The sequence below is a fragment of the Panthera onca genome, chromosome E1, assembly GCF_046562875.1.
Source record: "Panthera onca isolate mPanOnc1 chromosome E1, mPanOnc1 haplotype 2, whole genome shotgun sequence".
In the NCBI taxonomy this organism is placed as follows: Eukaryota; Metazoa; Chordata; class Mammalia; order Carnivora; family Felidae; genus Panthera; species Panthera onca.
The window spans coordinates 42,175,488-42,198,296 of record NC_138352.1 but is presented as its reverse complement, the minus strand read 5'-3'; the positions used below and the strand labels follow the sequence as shown (position 1 = coordinate 42,198,296).

At 37.5% G+C, this 22,809-nt stretch overlaps 1 protein-coding gene and 1 long non-coding RNA gene across 3 annotated transcripts in view; one reads left to right on the top strand and one right to left on the bottom strand.

Annotated features, from left to right (window-relative positions):
* USP32 (ubiquitin specific peptidase 32) overlaps positions 1-22,809 on the top strand; it is a 233,469-nt gene that overhangs the window by 46,946 nt on the left and 163,714 nt on the right. For both annotated transcript variants that reach the window (XM_060646580.2, XM_060646581.3), the window contains exon 2: positions 22,493-22,620. In XM_060646580.2, coding sequence (XP_060502563.1) covers positions 22,493-22,620 — 128 coding nt within the window. The remainder of the gene's footprint in view (positions 1-22,492; positions 22,621-22,809) is intronic.
* LOC132687943 (uncharacterized) overlaps positions 5,412-22,809 on the bottom strand; it is a 117,413-nt gene continuing 100,015 nt past the window's right edge. The window contains exon 3 of the long non-coding RNA XR_009614349.2: positions 5,412-5,498. This is a non-coding gene — a long non-coding RNA (uncharacterized LOC132687943). The remainder of the gene's footprint in view (positions 5,499-22,809) is intronic.

Genomic DNA, 22,809 nt, shown 5'->3' with positions numbered 1-22,809 from the left:
TTCATTCTATCCCATTTTTTTTTCTGTTCCCTTTAGTCCCAACTGGCAGGATTTCTGCTTCTATGATCCCATCTTTATTCCTGGCTACTGCTGAGGTGGTTGATTAAATTTGTGGCTCACATCCACACTATTCTTATCAAATAGTTGTTCAGCCACACCCTTAGTGTTCTCTTCAGAATAATAAGCTTTATCATTTCTTGTAGCATGGAGAGGCTGAGCATTTTCCAAATCTTCAAGTCTTTTTTTTGCTTACCAGTTCCTTAATCTCTTTCCTCTCACATTTTGCTAAAAGCTGTAAGGAGAAAACAAGTCTTCAGCAGTTTGCTTAGAAATATTCTATGCTAAATATCCAATTTTGTCACTCAAAAGTTTTGTGTTCTATGAAAACACTAGAACATGAACACAGTTTAGCCAAATTCTTTGCCATTTTTTAACAAGGATAATCTCCCCTCCAGTTTCCAGTAACATGTTCCTCATTTCTGTCTGGTATCTCACCAGAATGGCCTTTAATGTTCATATTCCTAACCTATATTCTATTCATGATATATTCTTTTTTAAATGTTTGTTTATTTTGAGAGAGAGAGAGAGAGAGATCTCAAGCAGGGGAGAGGCCGAGACAGAGGGAGAGAGAGAATCCCAAGGAGGCTCCATGCTCAGCATGGAGCTGGATCCCTCAACTGGGGGATCTGGGATTGTAACCCAGGCTGGAATCAAGAGTCAGAAGCTTAACTGACTGAGCCACCGAGGCTCAGGCACCCCTGTTCATGATATATTCTTTAAGATGGTAAGGACTTTATCTGTAGCTTTCTTTCTAAACCTCACCAGGATTGCCTTTGAGTATATGTATATGTGAGTGTGTGTGTGTCGCCCAAACTCACAACCCTGCAGGGCTTGACCCTGAGAATCATGAGATCATGACCTGAACCGAAGTCAGACGCTTAACTGATTGAGCCACCCAGGTGCCCCTTCAGGAGTCTTCTTAGAGGTCCTCCCTAGCAATTTTGTCTACATTTCATTGGCCATTTCTAGTTGCAAGGGAAGCTGGAAAGTATAGTAGTTTTTAGTTGGGAACATTATCACCTTCAATAAAGTAGGATTCTGTTTTTTGCCAGTTGTCCTTCCAATCTCAATCCCTATAGCTCTGCTTCTTGCACCGTATACTCCATTTATATCAAACTATTTGCAGTTCCCTGATTGTCTGTGCTACTTCATTCTGTTATATGTGTTTTTCTTGCATGGAATACCCTTTAGCCTTTTTTTTTTTTTTTTTTTGGTCAGGTGATCCCCTTCACTTAAAGAATCAACACCTCTTTTTTTTTTAAGTTTATTTATTTATTTTGAGAGAAAGAGTGAGCGAGAGCAGAGAAGGGGCAGAGAGAGAGGGGGAGAGAGAGAATCCTAAGCAGGCTCTGCACTGTCAGCACAGAACCTGATGCGGGGCTGGAACCCACGACCCTTGAGGTCATGACTCGGGCTGAAATCAAGAGTCAGATGCTCAACCGACTGAGGCACCCCAAGAATCAATACCTCTTGGAACCCCTTCTTAATCACCAACTCAGAATTAATCACTCCCTATTTTGGGACTCCATTTTAATATCTCTGCTTTAACATTTCCTATCTAGTATTGCAGTTATTTGGAGTGTGCCAATCTTCCCTACTAAAATTTGAAGTATTAGAATGTGTGAACTGGGTCTTATTCATCTTGATAGTACCTGACACATAGTAGCATTTAATAAATGACTGTTGAGAAAAATCAGGTAAAAGTACAATTTTTAAAAAAAAAAATTTTTTTTTTAACATTTATTTTTGAGACAGAGACAGAGCATGAACACGGGAGGGGCAGAGAGAGAGGGAGACACAGAATACGAAACAGGCTCCAGGCTCTGAGCGGTCAGCACAGAGCCCGACGCGGGGCCCGAACTCACGGACCATGAGATCATGACCTGAGCCGAAGTCGGCCGCTCAACCGACTGAGCCACCCAGGCGCCCCTAAAAGTACAATTTTTAAAAAGGAGGAATGTTGTTATGCTTTCAGGCCACATGCAGTTCAGAATTGCCTCTAGGAACTACAGATGATGAATATATAGGATATACAGACTACAACATTAATTTTTTTTAATTTTAGCTTATTTGAGAGAGAGAGAGCATAGAGGGGAGGGGCAGAGAGAGAAAGAGAGAGAGAATCCCAAGCAAGCTCTGCACTGTCAATGCAGAGCCCAATGCAGTGCTTGAACCGTGAGATCATGACCTGAACTGAAATCAAGAGCCCAACTGACTAAGCCACCCAGGCATCCCTACATTAAAATGATAAAATTAGAGAAATTTCTGAAATTCCTAGTTCATTGATTTGAAGGTACTTATTGCTTAAAACAAAGTTAAACAGAATTAGTCTCGATAGCTCTGCTTTGTAAATGAATTTTTATAAATGGATTATTTTCAGGTTATGCTTACCCCTACCTTTTTAAAAAATCTTAGCTACAACTTTCACTAGCTCTGTTTCATCTTTGATTTTCTTTCCCAGGAACAGTGTCTCCATTGCCTTGCTAAGTCATAACGCATTATAGAAGTGAAGTTGACTAAGGAAAAAGAGAAAAGTGTCACTTAAACTCTGAGGGAAAAAGGCTCTAGAATCTATCTAGATATGGGAGTCGCTTGAAACTAGACTACTTTTTCTCATCCTTTTGCCTTGGACTACATGTCTTTTCTTCTGCCTCCCTCTCCCCTCTTCCCTTTCCCTCTTCCCTCCCCCCTCCTCCCTCCCCCGCCTCTTTACTCCTTAGTCTTTTTTTCTTTATGGTTGATTACTTCCATTTATTTAGATTTTCTTTAATTTCTGTCAGCAGTGTTTTGTAATTTTTAACACTAAAAAGTTTTTTTTAATTTTATTTTTTATTTTTAAAAATTTACATCCAAATTAGGATATAGAGCAACCATGATTTCAGTAGATTCCTTAGTGCCCCTTACCCATTTAGCCCATTCCCCCCCCCCCCCAAACCCCTTCAGTAACCCTCAGTTCTCCATATTTATGAGTCTCTTCTGTTTTGTCCTCCTCCCTGTTTTTATATTATTTTTATTTCCCTTCCCTTATGTTCATCTGTTTTATCTCTTAAAGTCCTCATATGAGTAAAGTCATGTGATTTTTGTCTTTCTCTAATTTCACTTAGCATAATACCCTCCAGTTCCATCTACGTAGTTGCAAATGGCAAGATTTCATTCTTTTTGATTGCTGAGTAATACTCCAGTGTGTGTGTGTGTGTGTGTGTGTGTGTGTGTGTGTGTGTGTGTGTGTATACACATATATACACACACACCACATTTTTTTTTATCCATTAATCCATTGATGGACATTTGGGCTCTTTCCATACTTTGGCTGTTGTTGATAGTGCTGCTATAAACACGGGGGTGCATGTGTCCCTTCGAAACAGCACACCTGTATCCCATGGATCAATGCCTAGTAGTGCAATTGCTGGGTTGTAGGGTAGTTCTATTTTTAGCTTTTTGAGGAACCTCCATACTGTTTTCCAGAGTGGCTGCACCAGCTTGCATTCCCTCCTCCTTAGTCTTTTAATAGATCTTGAATACTGAAGTTCTTTGTGAAGAAATAAATTGCAGTCCCCTTTCCTTCCTTTTTTTCTTTAAGACTAGGTTACTTCTGATTTCTGAAATGGTACCTTTAGGTGTAGTACAGATGGGATTTTGATCTCTCCCAGTTGGGTAGCATATCACGTGTTTTTCTTCTGTCTTCTCCTCCCTTTTGGTTTTGTACCTCTTAGATCTCTGGTTGCTCCTCTTAGATCTGGATAGGCTTGTGACTGTAGCAGAAGTGACAGTCTTGTCATTTCAACTTTTTATTACATATACCAGTGAAATGTATTTGATTTCCTTTGCATGTTTTTCTTATATATTTTTTAAAATTTATTTATTTTTGGGGGGGAGAGGGAGAGAGAGAATCCCAAACAGGCTCTGTACTGCCAGCGCAGAGCCCAGTGTGGGACTTGATATCACAAACTGTGAGATCATGACCTGAGCCAAAATCTAGAGTCAGACACTTAACTGACTGAGCCACCCAGGCACCCTTGTCTAATATTTTCTACCTAATCTTTCTCTTCAGCTTTGTTAACTTTCTTAATGTTTTTCTTCCCTTTCTCAATCTTGTCTTCTTTCCCTTTTGTTGCATTGTTTCTTTGTCCAGGGAGCAGATGCAGATAGATGGTAGGCATTTTGGTAAATATTTTTCCATAATCCTGGAAATCTCAAATTGAGGTCCAGTGACCCTTCTTCCTTCTCCTCTGTTATCAGAAAATGAAATAAAATGAGACGGGGTGGGTTTGTATGAGGGTTGATGATATATGGCTCTCTAGGCTTTCTTTTTCAAAATGTAAACTTTTTTCAGTGTGGAAAAAGTTGTGTCTATATGAGCACTGAACACTTAATAGAACTCTTAAATTTACTCTTTAAATAGCTTTCAGATTTGAATTCCTATTTAACAAAGTTTACACCTTGTTATACTTCTTTCACACTCTCACCAGAATAAAACTCAAGTATTTGTTGGCAGATTTTAAGCTTTTAAAACCAAGTACAAAGACAAAAAACAAAACAAAACAAAACACCGAGGACAATACCTTGTCTTTGTGTCCCTCATAGAACCCAGCACACTGTTGCCAATTATATATAAATTAGGTGAAATACACAGATCTGTTTACTTTTTATATCTCATGTATTATGGGCCACCCAGAATATACTTGGATTACTATGTAACTAAAAACTGCTAGACAATGAAATGCTTTTTCTGCTTGTTTGTATTTTAAAAACAAATTTAAAAATACCCTCTAGAGATGTCTTGGATTTTGTGAACTCTGAAGTAGTTCTTGTGTTTTATCTATGGGTTGGATATAATAAGCCCCATTCTGTAATCTGTTGCAAAGTAGTCATATTTTTAAAATGAGTACATATTGAATTCTTGGTGACTTTAGTTCAAGCAGCTTTTGTATGATTGATTAGGAGCTTTGGTAGATAAATAAAATAGAGCAAGAGAATGTATGCATGCTTTGAGTAAATATCATATTTAGCCCAGCCTGTAGCCAGTGAATACAGATTGACTTACCAGATTGAACTTTTCATCTATTAATATGAACTGACTCCTGACTTGCTTCTTTTATGTAACGTTGGTAGCAAATTTTTTTTTACAAAGGATGATTTTGTTTATAATTTTATGGAATGTTAATGACCTTTTATATTTTAGGGCGTTGATGAATACTCCTAGTAATATGACTTACTTGGCTTTGAGTAAAACAGCACTCATGCTTTAATCTAACACAGTGGTTTTGATACATTCGTTACAATGAATTACAATAGCCCTTCCCTTATGCTTGTCTGTCAAGAGCTAAAGAAGTTGTTGCCTTCTTGATATTTCCCTTCTTCCTCTTCTGCACTCTTTCTTCTTCCCCTTTGTTCCAATGTTAGACGGTAGCTGGGTCAGCTGGGATGGTAATATTGATCTATGGTAAGGAGGAAAGAGGATAAGGGCAGAAAAATTTATTGTTGTTTGGGTTTGTACCTTCTTTTTCCAATCTTCATTTTCATACCTTTTCCAGAGTTAGGAATAGAAAATGAACAAGGTACACCCTCATTACTGCTAGAAATCCCTTCCTCCCAGACTGTAATTTGTTGAGCATCCGTTACTTTCTTGTCTTTGTCAACTCCATATGTCTATATCCATTTTACAGAAGAGTAGGTACAGATATTAAGGAACTTGCCCATGTTCTCATAGCTAGTAAGTGACCTTGTTCAATTTAAACACGCATATGTTTTCTTTCTGCCCTTAACCATTTGGCCAGAGGTTATCAAATGTGGCAGCTGGCTAGACATATCGAAACTGCATCTTGTTTAAAATTTTTAAAAAGTTAGTTGCCAACGCTTTTAAAGGAGAGAGCTTTCACACAAACAACACACACACACACACACACACACACACACACACACACACACACACACACACACACATATATATATATTCTTGGTTTCCTCATTGCTACGTTGCAGCAAATGCCTGGAACTTAGAAGCAGCTGCACCCTGTAGGTATGTGTTCTCTAGGGTTCCACATACCCCACCTGGCCCACTTCATCATTTGTATTGCCCTCCTCATTCATCCCTGTAGGTATTTCAGTTTTTGAGCTTTGCATCATCACTCTTTACTAATGCTTGAACTTTTATTCAAGAACAAAGGAGCCACTGAATATTTTTATTAATACAACTTTTCTTTCCAGTGTCAGTGTCAGATCTGAGAATAGTCAAGTGTAGGGGAGATAGCTGATGTTTCTGGCCTTTTCAGTTGGAATTATGCATGTATTTTCATTTATTTAGATAATATCTATTGATAGTGTTGTTAAAGGATCAGAGGGAATGTGGTTTAGAAATAGTGGAGAGTACCGAAGAAACATGGATTTCTTGTTAGCACCCATTACCCTGAAGATGTAGTTCTTCAGCAGGACACAGACTGCTTGGAGTGAATTCAGTGTCCTCCCCTTAGCTCACCAGAGTACTTTGTTGCCTTTGCCCTGCTCAGAAAACCAAATGATGGGAGAGGATGGGAAAATCTGGGATGGGAGAGTGTCCAGGAAGCCCAGATTGGTGACTAGCACCATTGTCTACATCTGAGGACTTTTCATTTTCCCATCCAGATGGGGAGGTTGATGGCCTTAAAGCACAAGGGGAATTCCAGAAGTTACTTATCTGTTGTCCTTCTCATCATAGTTAACTCAAGTCCAGTTACATTAGTCCCAGTCAATTGATAAAACCTGTAAATCTTATCACAGAGTACTGCAGTTTTCTCTTAAAAACATTGTAAGTGGTGGTTAGGCTGTTTATGTTGATAAGTTGCTATATTAGGTTTATTACAGGTTAGATAGGTTTTTAGAATGTCATGCTATACGTGATGAAATGTAGGAAGAATTCACAATAGAGACCTTTATAGAAAGTGTATATGGAAGTAATCACTAGATGCTGCTGTTTTGCTGTAAGTTGTGTGTACTAGTGTAGTTTTAGAGCACTTGTTCTCTCTTTTTAGGTGTTCTTCCTATGTGCCCAGCTATGTCTTTTATATTTACTATATTGTCATTATTTATTCATGAGTCTGTCTCTTAGCCATGGATTCCTTGAAGGTTTGTGTTCCGCATTGCATAGCACAGTGTTTGGGCATATGATAAGAGTTCAGTAGCTTTAAAAAAAATTTTTTTTAATGTTTATTTATTTTTGAGAGAGAGAGTGCGAGTGGGGGACAGGCGGAGAACAAGGGAGACAAAGAATCCGAAGCAAGCCCTGAGCTGTCAGCACAGAACCTAATGCGGGGCTCGAACTCACGAACTGTGAGATCATGACCTGAGTCAAAGTCGGACTCTTAACTGACTAAGCCACCCAGGCGCCCCCAGTAGCTTTTAATATTATAATTTTTATGATTTGCATTTCAGAATGCTTTTACTGGAAGGATTGTTTCAGTGGTGAATATCATAATCTTTGTTTTATCTCTGTTCCAGTATTTGCCCTTTCTGTGTAATTGCTTTTACTTCTTTTGTGCTACAATCAGAAAGTGATTATCCAGTACTTTCTTTTTATTACCAGATCTTGATATTTGATTGTGAGTTGCTAATTCTTACCAATTGAGTATTTTAAAAACTGAGATGTCTTGAAATCACCAAGGCTTTTTGTTAAATGAGATTTGTGTTAAATTTCCTTGAAAATCTGTTTTGATATGAGAAAATTTCTCCCTTATTCTTTGCCTTTGGTGTTCTCTTGTCTTCTCTTACTCTTCCTGTTTGAGGAGGGATTACAGTTCTGTCCCTATAGCTTTCAAAAAGATTTTGGTTGGTTTCTTAACTTTCATGCCGAATGTTACAGATATACATTTGACCCTTGACCAGCTTGGTGGTTAGGGGCACTGACCCCGTGTGCAGTCGAAAATTCACATATAACTTTGATCCCTACTCCCCACCCCCAAATTTTTTTTAAAGTGGTATCTTTAGCCAATGTGAGGCTTGAGCTCGTGACCCTGCGATGAGGCGTTGCATGCTCCACTGACTGAGCCAGCCAGGTGTCCCTGATTCCCCCAAATCTTAACTACTGTTGACTGGAAGCTTTACTGATTACACAAACAGTGAACACATATTTTGTATGTTATATATATAATGTACTGAATTCTTATAATAAAGTAAACTAGCAAAAATGAAATATTATTAAGAAAATCACAGGGAGGGGCACCTGGGTGGTTCAGTCGGTTAAGCACTTTGGCTCGGGTCAGGATCTCACTACTCGTGAGTTGGGGCCCCATGTTGGGCTCTGTGCTGACAGCCTGGAGCCTGCTTCAGATTCTGTGTCTCCCTCTCTTTCTCTGCCCCTTCCCTGCTCTCTCTCTCTCTGTCTCAAAAATAAAGATGAAAAAAAAAAAAAGGCCTTAACCATTAAAAAAAAAAGAAGAAAATCACAAGGAAGAGGAAGTACATTTATAGCACTATATTGTATTTATTGGTATTAAGTTTGTGTCATATGTTTACAAGATGAATTGTCTGTATCTACAAGAATATTCTCTTTTTTGATATAAAACATTGTAGATGTTATATGTATTCCTAACATTTAGGCATCAAAAATGATAATATGAAAAAGACATTCATATTTACAGGTTTAATGATTCATTCATTTATAGTGAAGAAGTATCAAGTATGATTGCTTTGTGGTAGCCTGGTGTTACTCATATGATTGCTTCACAGTAGCCTACCCTAATGAATTCCTTTTTTTTTCTCTTCAGTTTTTAAAAAATATTTATTTATTTTTGAGAGAGAGAGCCATGAGCAGGAGAGGAGCAGAGAGAGAGGGAGACAGAGGATCCAAAATAGGCTCTGTGATGTGGACTTGAACTCACAAACTGTGAGATCATGACCTGAGCTGAAGTCAGATGCTTAACTGACTGAGCCACTCAGGTACTCCTAAAGAATTCATTCTAATGAATGAATCATTATGAAATTTTTGTGGCATACAATATTGTAGTCCTATTCATAATACAGTATTGGAAGCATTGTCACATTAAAAAAAAAACAGCAACCCTGTGATAGTCTGATAATGAAGTTTCTCCAATTATGAGAGAGACATACTGTATGTAATATAGTTTTTTGAAAGCAAAGTTATAAAACAGTAAGAAAACTTTATTAATACATTATTGATTTTATATTAAATGTCATCATAAAGATAGGCTATCCACTTCCACATGAGTTTTTTGCACATGATGTTCTACGTGGTGAATAGTTCGATGATTATGATGACACAGAAACATCTACAGTTCTTGCTGTACAGTTACTGATTTTCACATGAAGACACATATACAAGAGATAAGTTTAATTTTTTTTAAGTTTGCTTATTTTGAGAGAGAGAGAGAGAGAGAGCGAGCATGAGCAGGGAGGGGCAGAGAGCGAGAGAGGGAGAGAGAGAGAATTCCAAGCAGGCTTTGCACTGTCAATGCAGAGCGACACAGGGCTTGAACTCACAAACACACTTAACCGACTGAGCCACCCAGGTGCCCCAAGATAAGTTTATTAACTATGACATATAATTGTTTAGTGTTCATTAAGTGGAAGTGGATCATCATAAAGATCTTCATCCTCATTTTCTTCATGTTGAATAGGCTGAGGAGGAGGAAGAGGAGGGCTTGTCTTGCTGTCTTGGGTGGCAGAGGCAGAAGAAGTGAAAGGGGAGGCAGGAGAGGCAGGCACACTCAATGTAACTTTATGGAAATACATTATAATTTCCATTTGACTTTTTTGCCTTTTCATTTTTCTAAAAATGTCATACAGGAGACGTCAGCATTGGTATGGTATCATAGAAGGGTCCTGGTCAAAAAAGAAGTCAAAGCAGTCTTGACTAATTGAAATCCTTCTGCTGAATTGTCTAATGTCAATTTGTTTTCTGGCACTGCTTCTTTTACCTCTTCTTTGTCATCATCAGGCACTGGTTTGGAAACACTTACCTCCATCAATGTGTCTCCATCAAATTCTGCCTTCTGGTGTGGTGTCTCTTAGCTCTTGAAATTCTTTAAGATCCCTATCTTGAAACTCTTTATCTCCCACCTTTTTTGCCATATGTACAGACTCTTTCATGTTTTCCTTGATTGGCTCTGTTGTAAATCTTGTGAAGTCATGCATAACATTTAGACACAGTTTTCTCCAGCAGGAATTTATTGTTTCAGGCTTTGATAGCTTTCACTACTTTTTGTGTAACAATGATGACATCTTCAGTGGTGTAATCTTTCCAGACCCTCATGATGTCCTCTCTTATCGGGGATCTCTTCCATAGCATTGACAGTCCTTTTCACAGAGTACTGTGTGTAATGAGCCTTAAAGGTCTTCATGACCTGACCCCCTGGATCTAGAGGCTGAATTAGAGATACTGTGTTTGGGGGCAAGTAGACTGTTTGACGCCTTTGATAGTAAAGTTATGGCGTTCTGAGTGCCCAAGGGCATTGTTCAATATCAGAAGAATTTTTTTTATTTGAAAAATGTGATTAGTCACTCATTCCTCTAAGCAAACCTGAGACTACCAAGTTCTAGTCTCAGATCACTGCTTCAAAAATTGAAATTTGTCATTGTTTTTCCATTCCTCAATTCCAGTGTCCACCCCCAGAATTTGTACCCCTTTTCCTGTGTAAGGGATTCCACACTTGGAGAGTCTTTTCTTTTTCTTTTTTTTTTTAAAGACTCTTAATAGAGGTAGAGACCACCTTCGTCCATAAGAGGGGAAACCCCAGTTTCCCAGACATTTTTGAAACTGGACATGGCGTGAGGCTCCACCACTCTGGTGACCACATGCCAGATTCTGACTCAAGGCATGCTGACACAGAGGCTGAAACTGTGCAGAATGCATTTGGCACAGGTGGTATGAGTGGCACTAGTATTGTCCTGTTACCAGGAGCAGCAGCAATAGCAGCCCTGACCACAGGGTCCATTGTCCAAAGTTTAATAAAGATAGAATCAAAAGAATTTTATTTTATTAAAAATTGTTTTTAATGTTTAATTTTGAGGTTGGGGGCGGGACACAGAATCTGAAGCAGGCTCCAGGCTCTAAGCTGTCATCGTGGAGCCAGATGTGGGGCTCGAATTCACGAACCATAAGATCATGACCTGAGCTGAAGTTGAATGCTTAACGGATTGAGCCACCCAGGTGTCCCCAAGAATTTTAAAAAGTAGATTTTACTGGCAAGGTACTTCCTGACTTCAGGGACAAAGCAATGGTAGAACCAGTTTAGAAAAAGGATTCTTGTTGTCCAGAGACTTCTTGCTCTACAACCCAATGATGGCAGCTGATGTTTATCTTTTTCCTTTCAAGGCTCAGGTGTTAGCAACTTTATAGTTGATGATCATGAACCTTACTTTATTTGCACAAAACAGTACAATTAGCCTATCTCTTCCCACCTTAAATCCTAGTGCTTGTTTCTCTTCCTTACTAATAAATGTTCTTTTCTTTGTGACATTTTCTTCACAGGATACAGCACTTTTGTCTGCATTAAAGACTTGTTCAGGCAGATATCCTTCTCAGTGATTTTCTAAATGGCATTTGAGAATTCATCTGCTGCCTCTTGCTCAGCAGAAGCTGCTTCTCCTGTTACCTTTACATTTTTTAAGCCAAACGTCTTTCTAAAATTCTCAAACCTTCCTTTGCCGGCATTAAATTCTTCAGCTTGCTTTAGAACCTTCACCTTCCTTTTGCTGTAAGTTGTCATATAAGGACTTCAGTTTTTCTTGAATTGAAGAATCTTGAGTCTACAGGAATGCCTTTCTTGTTAGCAACCTGCACCCACATAAAAGCTGCATTTTCAATACAAGATCAAAAAGTATTTCACAAAAAGTTCAAGGTTTTCACTCCTGCTGGCACAGATGTGGTGATGGCTTCATGAATTTTCCTTTTCTTTTTTTACAACAGTCCTTACACTGGATTCATTTATCTTGAAATCATGGGCAACCGCAGCTACAGACCTCAATCTGTGGTACATATCAAGCAATTCAGCTTTTTCAGACTTTTCTCTGCTTTTTGGGTACACTTACAGCATCACCAGTGGCACTTTGTGTGGGTCTTGGTGTCATTCAAGGCTTATGGTTTTGCACTAAATGTGATGAAAAATACATGAGAACGATGAGAGATCACTTTTTACTGTGATACACAGTTTACTGGAGAGATGAACTGTTCATGTGGAAATGATTAGCATCACATAGAGTTTGAAGCAGACAGTCTTAACACTTGAGCTCACTGCAATAGCAACAGGAGGTGGTTACGAAATTATTATAGTAGTACAGTAATACTGCAGTTAGTTTTATGCAGTTATGATTTAATACTGCATCTTTACATTTGTTTACATTTCTCAGTTGGAATGGCACCATGTACAGACTCTGTGTGTAAGTTTTGATAAATTTTAACTTTTTTTAATAGATTTTGTATATTTTATGATAGTAAATGATAAAATAGACTAGTATCTACATATGTTTCATGCATTCATGACATACCTTTTCAATTTTTTCAATATCTCTAGGCTCTTCAGCTCATCTGTGAGTTTTTTCAAATTACAAATCTCTAAAAAATTTTTCAATATATTTATTGAAAAAAGTCCATGTGTAAGTGGACCCATGCAGTTCAAACCTGTATTGTTCAAGGTTCAGCTGTACTTTGAAATGCTTCTCCTCTTTTTTTCTAGGTTGTTAAGAAAAACCTAAAGTAAAATTAGTCCTTGAGATTTATTTTTTGAAGGTGAAATGCTTCTTAAAGCTATTCCCACTGTGGTTATTGTCTTTGGTTTACTGTCCTGTCCTCCTTGTTTTTCTTTTTTTTTTTCTTGACCCCTTCTTCTTCATTTTTGATCTGGTCTTATCCTCTAGGCCTCCTGTATAGCTGTCATCCTGGGGTGTCATATCATAATCAGCCCAGGGATTCCCTTTACTTCTGTCATGCTGGAGTCCGTGTTTCCTAGGTCCCTTTTCTTTCTTTTGTTTATCCTCTCGTTTTGATGTAGAACATTCTCTTATAGTTGGCTGGGAAAGGGCTCAAGAGATTATTGTTACTTTCTCATTATTACATTTTTTGGTACCCATCCAACTACTAACCAGGCCCGACCCTGTTTAGCTTCCGAGATCAGACAAGATCAGGTGCGTTCAGGGTGGTATGGCCATAGACTTTTGGTACTTATTTGGATATAATTTTCTTTTTATCCTTCTCTAAGATTATTTGGAGGTTTTTAGTAATTGTTTTCTTCTTTCTCCATTATTTCTATTCATTCCTCTCACCCCTGTTTGTTTTGGTACCTTCCCTTGTTGGAATCTTCCTCAATATTTGGTGCTTTTTGGCTGTTCATTTTTTAAAGGTCTATTCTATTGAAATATAATCTAGATATAATAAAATGCACAAATTTTAAGTATTCAGCTTAATAAGTTTTGACAAATGTTTCTCTTGTGTAATTGCCACCCCAGTCAAATATATAAAACATTTCCATCACCTCAGAAGAGTTGCCTCCTACCTCTTTGCAGTCTGTTCCCTACAGTCCCACCCACACACCCTTTACTTCATCATTGGTCAGCTACTAGTTGTCTTTGTCATCATAGCTAGTTTTGCCTCTGCAAGATATTGATATAATGTAGTCATACAGTGTATGTTCTTTTGTGTCTGATTTCTTTTGCTCAGTATCATTTTTGAGATTCATTTATGTTGTTGCATTAATCAGTAGTTTCTTTATGTTTATTGCAGATTACCATTCCTTGTATGGATATACCATACTTATTTTTTCACCAGTTTATGGACAAAGGAGTTGTTTCTAGTATTTTGGCAAGTTTATTTATTTTTGTTTAACTTTTTCATTTTTTTGAATGTTTATTTTGAGAGAGAGAGGAGAGAGAGCAAGCACAAGCGGGACAGGCATGGAGAGAGAGAATCCCAAGTAGGCTCCATGCTGTCAGCACAGAGCCCAATGAGAGGCTCAGTCTCACAAACTGTGAGCCGAAAACCTGAGTCAGAAAACAAGTGTCAGACGCTTAACCTACTGAGCCACCTAGGCACACTATTTCTTTATTTTTGAGAGACACACACACACACAGAGAGAGAGAGAGAGAGAGAGAGAGAGAGAGAGAGAGAATGAGAATGAGAATGAGAATGGGTTGAGGAGGGGCAAAGAGAGGAAGAGAGAATCCCAAGTTGTCAAACCCATGAGGTTTCTCTCGCTACTATGAACGTTTATTGAATGTTAATCTATGTGCCAGGGACTCTTCAGTCTTTATTTTTTGGGTCCTTTCTGTCTTACACAAGACTGTACACCAGTCCCTTTCTCTTGTCCTTTGGAGACTATACTTTCTTGTTTTCCTTGTTTTAACTATTCCTATTCAGTATTCTTAGAGTATTTTCTCTTTGTCTGCAGATACTGTAAGCATTGATTTCTGTGGTTTTGTCTCTGACTTATTGTGCTGCTTATTTGTGGTTTTTAAAAATTTTTTTTATTTTTTATTTTTTAAAATTTACATCCAAATTAGTTAGTATATAGTGAAACAATGATTTCATGAGTAGATTCCTTAATGCCCCTTACCCATTTAGCCCATCCCCCCTCCCACAAACCCTCCAGTAACCCTCAGCTTGTTCTCCATATTTATGAGTCTCTTCTGTTTTGTCCCCCTCCTTGTTTTTATTATTGTTGTTATTATTATTATTTTTATTTCCCTTCCCTTATGTTCATCTGTTTTGTCTCTTAAAGTCCTCATATGAGTAAAGTCATAGGATTTTTGTCTTTCTCTGACTGACTAATTTCACTTAGCATAATACCCTCCAGTTCCATCCACATAGTTGCAAATGGCAAAATTTCATTCATTTTGATTGCCAAGTAATACTCCATTGTATATATATATACCACATCTTCTTTATTCATTCATCCATCAATGGACATTTGGGCTCTTTCCATGCTTTGGCTATTGTTGATAGTGCTGCTATAAACATGGGGGTGCATGTGTCCCTTTGAAACAGCACACCTGTATCCCGTGGATCAATGCCTAGTAGTGCAATTGCTGGGTTGTAGGGTAGTTCTATTTGTAGCCTTTTGAGGAACCTCCATACTGTTTTCTAGAGTGGCTGCACCAGCTTGTATTCCCACCAACAATGCAAAAGAGATCCTCTTTCTCTGCATCCTCACCAACATCTGTTGTTGCCTGAGTTGTTAATGTTAGCCATTCTGATAGGTGTGAGGTGGTATCTCACTGTGGTTTTCATTTGCATTTCCCTGATGATGAGTGATGTGGAGCAGTTTTTCATGTGTCGGTTGGCCATCTGGATGTCTTCCTTGGAGAATTGTCCATTCATGTCTTTTGCCCATTTCTTCACTGGATTATTTGTTTTTTGGGTGTCAAGTTTGAGAAGTTCTTTATAGATTTTGGATACTAACCCTTTATCTGTTATGTCATTTGCAAATATCGTCTCCCATTCCGTCGGTTGCCTTTTAGTTTTGTTGATTGTTTCCTTTGCTGTGCAGAAGCTTTTTATTTTGATGAGGTCCCAGTTAGTTCATTTTTGCTTTTGTTTCCCTTGCCTCCGGAGACGTGTTGAGTAAGAAGTTGCTGCGGCCAAGATCAAGGAGGTTTTTGCCTGCTTTCTCCTCAAGGATTTTGATGGCTTCCTGTCTTACATTGAGGTCTTTCATCCATTTTCAGTTTCTTTTTGTGTATGGTGTAAGAAAGTGGTCCAGGTTCATTCTTCTGCATGTTGCTGTCCAGTTTTCCCATCACCACTTGCTGAAGAGACTGTCCTTATTCCATTGGATATTCTTTCCTGCTTTGTCAAAGATTAGTTGGCCATACGTTTGTGGGTCCATTTCTGGGTTCTCTATTCTGTTCCATTGATCTGAGTGCCTGTTCTTGTGCCAGTACCATACTGTCTTGATGGTTACAGCTTTGTAGTATAGCTTGAAGTCTGGGATTGTGATGCCTCCTGCTTTGGTTTTCTTTTTCAAGATTGCTTTGGCTATTTGGGGTCTTTTCTGGTTCCTTAGGATTATTTGTTCTAGCTCTGTGAAGAATGCTGGTGTTACTTTGATAGGGATCGCATTGAATATGTAGATTGCTTTGGGTAGTATCGACATTTTAACAATATTCTTCCAATCTGTGAGCATGAAATATTTTTTCATTGTTTTGTGTCTTCTCCAATTTCTTTCATAAGCTTTCTATAGTTTTCAGTGTATATTTTTCACCTCTTTGGTTAGATTTATTCCTAGGTATTTTATGGTTTTTTTGTGCAACTGTAAATGGGATCGATTCCTTGATTTCTCTTTCTGTCACTTCATTGTTGGTGTATAGGAATGCAACCGATTTCTGTGCATTGATTTTGTATCCTGCAACTTTGCTGAATTCATGAATCAATTTTAGCAGTTTTTTGGTGGAATCTTTTGGGTTTTCCATATAGAGTATCATGTCATCTGAGAAGAGTGAAAGTTTGACCTCCTGGCTAATTTGGATGCCTTTTATTTCTTTGTGTTGTCTGATTGCAGAGGCTAAGACTTCCAATACTGTGTTGAATAACAGTGGCGATAGTGGACATCCCTGTCTTGTTCCTGACATAAGGGAAAAGCTCTCAGTTTTGCCCCATTGAGGATGATATTAGTGTTGGGTCGCTCGTATATGGCTTTTATGATCTCGAGGTATGCTCCTTCTATCCCTACTTTCTTGAGGGTTTTTATCAAGAAACGATGCTGTATTTTGCCTAATGCTTTCTCTGCATCTATTGAGAGGATCATATGGTTCTTGTCCTTTCTTTTATTGATGTGATGAACCACGTTAATTGTTTTGCAGATATTGAACCAGCCCTGCATCCCAGGTATAAATCCCACTTGGTTGTGGTGAATACTTTTTGTAATGTATCGTTGGATCCGGTTGTCTAATATCTTGTTGAGGATTTTTGCATCCATGTTCATCAGGGAAAGTGGTGTATAGTTCTCCTTTTTAGTGTGGTCTCTGTCTGGTTTTTGAATCAAGGTAATGCTGGCTTCATAGAAAGACTTTGGAAGTTTTCCTTCCATTTCTATTTTTTGGAAAAGTTTCAAGAGATTAGGTGTTAACTCTTCCTTAAATGTTTGGTAGAATTCCCCTATAAAGCCATCTGGCCCTGGACTCTTGTTTTTTTTGCAGATTTTTGATTACTAATTTGATTTCCTTACCAGTTATGGGTCTGTTCAAATTTTGTATTTCTTCCTGTTTCAGTTTTGGTAGTGTGTATGTTTCTAGAAATTTGTCCATTTCTTCCAGATTACCCATTTTATTGGCATATAATTGCTCATAATATTCTCTTATTATTGTTTTTATTTCTGTTGTGTTGGTTGTGATCTCTCCTCTTTCATTCTTGATTTTATTTATTTGGGTCCTTTCTCTTTTTGATCAAACTGCCTAGTAGTTTATCAATTTTGTTAATTCTTTCAAAGAATGAGCTTTTGGTTTCTTTGATCTGTTCTACTGTTTTTTTGGTTTCAATAGCATTAATTTCTGCTCTGATCTTTATTATTTCCAGCTTTATTATTTCTGCTGGTTTTGGGTTTTATTTGCTGTTCTTTTTCCAGCTCCTTAAGGCGTAAGGTTAGGTTGTGTATCTGAGATCTTTCTTCCTTCTTTAGGAAGGCCTGGATTGCTTTATGCTTTCCTCTTATGACCGCCTTTGCTGCGTCCCAGAGGTTTTGGGTTGTGGTGTTATCATTTTCACTGACTTCTATATACTTTTGAATTTCCTCTTTAACTGCTTGGTTAGCCCATTCATTCTTTAGTAGGATGTTCTTTAGTCTCCAAGTATTTGTTACCTTTCCAAATTTTTTCTTGTGGTTAATTTCGAGTTTCATAGCATTGTGGTCTAAAAATATGCACGGTATGATCTCGATCTTTTTGTACTTACTTAGGGCTGATTTGTGTCCCAGTATATGGTCTATTCTGGAGAACGTTCCATGTGGACTGGAGAAGAATGTATATTCTGCTGCTTTAGGATGAAATGTTCTGAATATATCTGTTAAGTCCATCTGGTCCAGTATGTCATTCAAAGCCATTGTTTCCTTATTGATTTTTTGATTAGATGATCTGTCCATTGCTGGAAATGGGGTGTTGAAGTCTACTATTATGGTGTTACTAGCAATGAGTTTCTTTATGTTTATGATTAATTGATTTATATATTTGGGTGCTTTCACATTTGGCGCATAAATTTTTACAATTGTTAGGTCTTCTTGTTGGACAGATCCCTTGATTATGGTATAATGTCCTTCTGCATCTTGATACAGTATTTTAAAGTCTAGATTGTCTGATATAAGTATGGCTACTCCGGCTTTCTCTTGTTGACCATTAGCATGATAGATGGTTTTCCATCCCCTTATTTTCAGTCTGAAGGTGTCTTTAGGTCTAAAGTGGGTCTCTTGTAAACAGCATATAAATGGATCTTGTTTTCTTATCCATTCTGTTACCCTATGTCTTTTGATTAGAGCATTGAGTCCATTGATGTTTAGAGTGAGTACTGAAAGATACGAATTTATTGCCATTATGATGCTTGTAGAGTTGGGAGTTTCTGGTGATGTTCTCTGGTCCTTTCTAACCTTTGTTGCTTTTGGTATTTATCTATCTATCTGTCTGTCTGTCTGTCTATCTATCTATCTATATATCTTCTCTACCCTCAGAGAGTCCCCCTTAAAATTTCTTGCAGGGCTGATTTAGTGGTCACACACTCCTTTAATTTTTGTGTGTCTGGGAAACTTTTTATTTCTCCTTCTATTTTGAATGACAGGCTTGCTAGATAAAGAATTCTTGGCCGCATATTTTTCTGATTTAGCACACTGAATATATCCTGCCACTCCTTTCTGGCCTGCCAAGTTTCTGTGGATAGGTCTGCTGCAAACCTGATCTGTCTTCCCTTGTATGTTAGGGACTTTTTTTCCCTTGCTGCTTTCATGATTCTCTCCTTGCCTGAGTATTTTGTGAATTTGACTATGATATGCCTTGATTTTCAGTTTTTGTTGAATCGAATGGGGTCCTCTGTGCTTCCTTGATTTTGATGTCTGTGTCTTTCCCCAGGCTAGGAAAGTTTTCTGCTGTGATTTGCTCACATAAACCTTCTACTCCTATTTGTCTCTCTTCCTCTTCTGGGACCCCTATGATTCTGATGTTGTTCCTTTTTAGTGAGTCACTGATTTCTCTAATTCTTAAATTGTGCTCTTTTGCCTCAATCTCCCTCTTTTTTTCTGTTTCATTATTCTCTATAAGTTTGTCCTCTATATCACTGATCTCTGTTCTACCTCATCCATCCTTGCCGCCGCTGCATCCATCCATGATTGCAGCTCAGTTATAGCATTTTTAATTTCATTCTGGTTATGTTTTACTTCTTTTTCCTGCAGAAAGGGATTCTAATCTATTTTTGACTCCAGCTAGTATTCTTATTATTGTGATTCTAAATTCTGGTTCAGACATCTTGCTTTTATCTGTGTTGGTTAAATGCCTGGCTGTCGTTTCTTTGTGCTCTTTCTTTTGGGGTGAATTCCTTCGTTTTGTCATTTTGAAGGGAGAAAAGGAATTAATGAGGTAGAAAAATTGAAATAAAGGAAATTAAAATTAAAAATTAAAAATACACACAGACACAAAAATCAAATAGATGATGCTAGATCCTAGGTGTGTTTTGGTCTGGGTGTTGAAAGTGATTTGACAGATTAGAGAAAAAAAGGTGGGGGTGGGGGGAGAAAAAAAAAGAAATCGTTTGAGAATTTGAAAAAATGAATACACTGAAGTGGACTAAAATGAGATGATGATGGTAAAATAGAATTTGAAAAAATATACACAAAAGTAAAGAATATAGTAGAAAAAAATTAAAGAAAAATATTTTTAGTAAAGTATTTTTCTTTAAATTTTTTCTTCAATTTTAATTTTTTTCTTTAATTAATTTCTTTAATTTTCTTTATGATCTTACATTCCCTTTCTGCATGGAAATGCCACCTTACAAGTTTCCCTGACTAGAATACTGAGTAGTATTCTAGATAGCTTCTCACTCAGGCTTCAAGTTCTACTGACTTCCTTGTACACATTTCCCAGATTTAGCTTCTCCTTTTCTTGTATTAGCAGTCTACTTTTTGCTTCTTTACACTACTAGCAGAATAAACTGTCTGAATTGTATCTATGTCCTGTTTCTTATCTGCCAGGAGTTTGTATCTGAATTGAATGTGACCATATCCCTTCCTTATTATGACAGAGCAAAATTTTTATGCCTTGGTCAAATGACCGCCTATGTAGGTCTATCATTTACTGCCCCTGCCTTGTTTATTTTGTTCTAGTAACATAGAATTCTCCATACATTCCATACATCATTGTACTTTGAAACAAACTATTATCTCTGCCTGATATGCCTTTGTTCCTTTGGCTTTGGTTAGCCTTTAAATTTTTATGTAATCATTCTCTCTGTCCAGTCTTCTTTTCCTCCAGCTTGGGCTAAAGCTACCATTTCTCTGCCTCCATTATGATCCTTGAACTGACTGTGTAATATTAAAGGGTATTTTTCTTGTCCTTGTAGACAGATATTGTTCTATTCAGTGAAAAAAGTCTGCAATCCCTAAAATAAAGTAATGACTCTAATTTTTTTGATAGTGGGGGCCTAAAAATGTTAGGTTGTTAGGGGTGCCTGGGTGGCTCAGTTGGTTAAGCATCCAACTCTTGATTTCTGCCCAGGTCATAATCTCACAGTTCATGAGCTTTAGCCCCACATCGAGCTCTGTGCCGACAGGGTAGAGCCTGCTTGGGATTCTGTCTGTCTGTCTCTGTCCCTCCCCTGCTCTCTCTCTCTCTGAAAAATAAACATTTTTTTAAAAAAAGGAAAGAAAATGTTAGTTTGTTAAAATAATTCTTTATAGAAGATTACTTTCTTTATAAATGATGACAAAATTTAAGCTAAACTTGGGATCTGTCCTTCACATGGATAGATAAGTGCTGAAGAAGTACAGATAATATAATTTTTATCCAAAGGAAATGAATGCATTGTTGCTGAAAACATATTAATTGCAGAATCTAATGCCATTTAGATTATCAGCTAATTTGAAATACTTGTTACCTCTTCCTTGCCCCTGCCTAAAATTTGTATGTTTACTATTCTGTTGTTGGAAAGTAGTGGGTCAACAATTTTCCCATTTATTTTCTTCGTTAGATTGGAAAGTATTGGAATTATGACAAAATATCTTTGGCTTTGTCATACTTATCTGGAAAGAGATATGTATTCCTTATTTTTATTAGGAATAATATTTTGTAATATTTTATTAGGAATAATATTTTATTAGGAGTAATATTTATATTTTTTAGGGCCAGTTTTTATTTGGAATTTGGTTGGAAAAATGTAAAGATTTCTTTAATTTGATTTAAAAACAATTGTATAGTTGACATACAATATTATATTAGTTTCAGGTATATAACATAGTGATTCAATGTTTATATACATAATGAAGGATGCTTGGGTGGCTCGGTTGGTTAAGTGTCCAACTTCAGCTCAGATCATGATCCACGGTTCGTGGGTCCCAGCCCGTGTTGGGCCCTATGCTGACAGCTCAGAACCTGGAGCCTGCTTCGCATTCCGTATCTCCCTCACTGCCCCTACTCTACTTGGGCTCTGTCTCTCTCAAAAATAAATAAACATTAAAAAAATTGAAAAAACTATATATATATATACATAATGAAATGGTTGTCACCTGTCACCATACTAAGTTAATACACTATTATTGACTATATTCCCAATGCTGTACTTTACATCCCTGTAACTTATTTATTTTATAACTGGGAGTTTGTACCTCTTTATCTCCTTCACCTATGTTGTCCATCACCTCATCCCTTCTTTCTTCTCAGGCTATCACCAGTTTTTTCTCTGTATTTATGAGTCTGTTTCTGTTTTTTTAGATTCCACATATAAGTGAAATCATACAGGATTTGTCTTTCCCTGTCAGACTTATTTCACTTAGGATAATACTGTCTGAGTCCATTCATGTTGTTGCCAGTGGCAGGATTTCATTTTTTTTATGGCTGAGTAATATTCCACATTATATATCTGGATATATCTATACCGTATCTTCTTTATCCATTTATCAGTTCGTGGACACTTAGGGTTGCTTCCATAATTTGGCTATTGTAAATAATGCTGCAGTGAACATAGGGGCACATCTGTCTTTTCAAATTAGTGTTTTTGTTTTCTTTGGATAAATGCTCAGAAGGGGGGGTGGGGGCAAATACGCAGAAGCGGACTGCTGAATTGTATGTTATTTCTATTTTTAATTTTTTGAGGAACCTCTATACTGTTTTCCATTGTGGCTGCATCAGTTTACCTTCCCACCAACAATGCACAAGGATTCCCTTTTTTCCACATCCTTGCCAACACTTATTTTGAAAAAACGAAGATTTTCAAAGACTTCGTTTTTCTTCTGGTTTCTTACCCTCTTCAATTTCTGGATTACAGTTACCGACGTAGAGCTGAAACGACTGAAAGATGCCTTCAAGAGGACCTGTGGACTCTCATACTATATGGGCCAACACTGCTTCATCAGGGAGGTGCTTGGGGATGGAGTGCCTCCAAAAGTTGCTGAGGTAATCTTTATATTCTAGGTTTTCCTTTGAGATAGTTACCCACCAGCCTGAGTTCCTGAGGAGCCTTCTGGCCTTAACATGTATAATCTTCCTCACAGTTATTTTTCTTGCCAAGTAGGTAAACAGGTATTTTATTTTATTTTTACTTTTATTTTATTTTATTTTATTTTATTTTATTTTATTTTATTT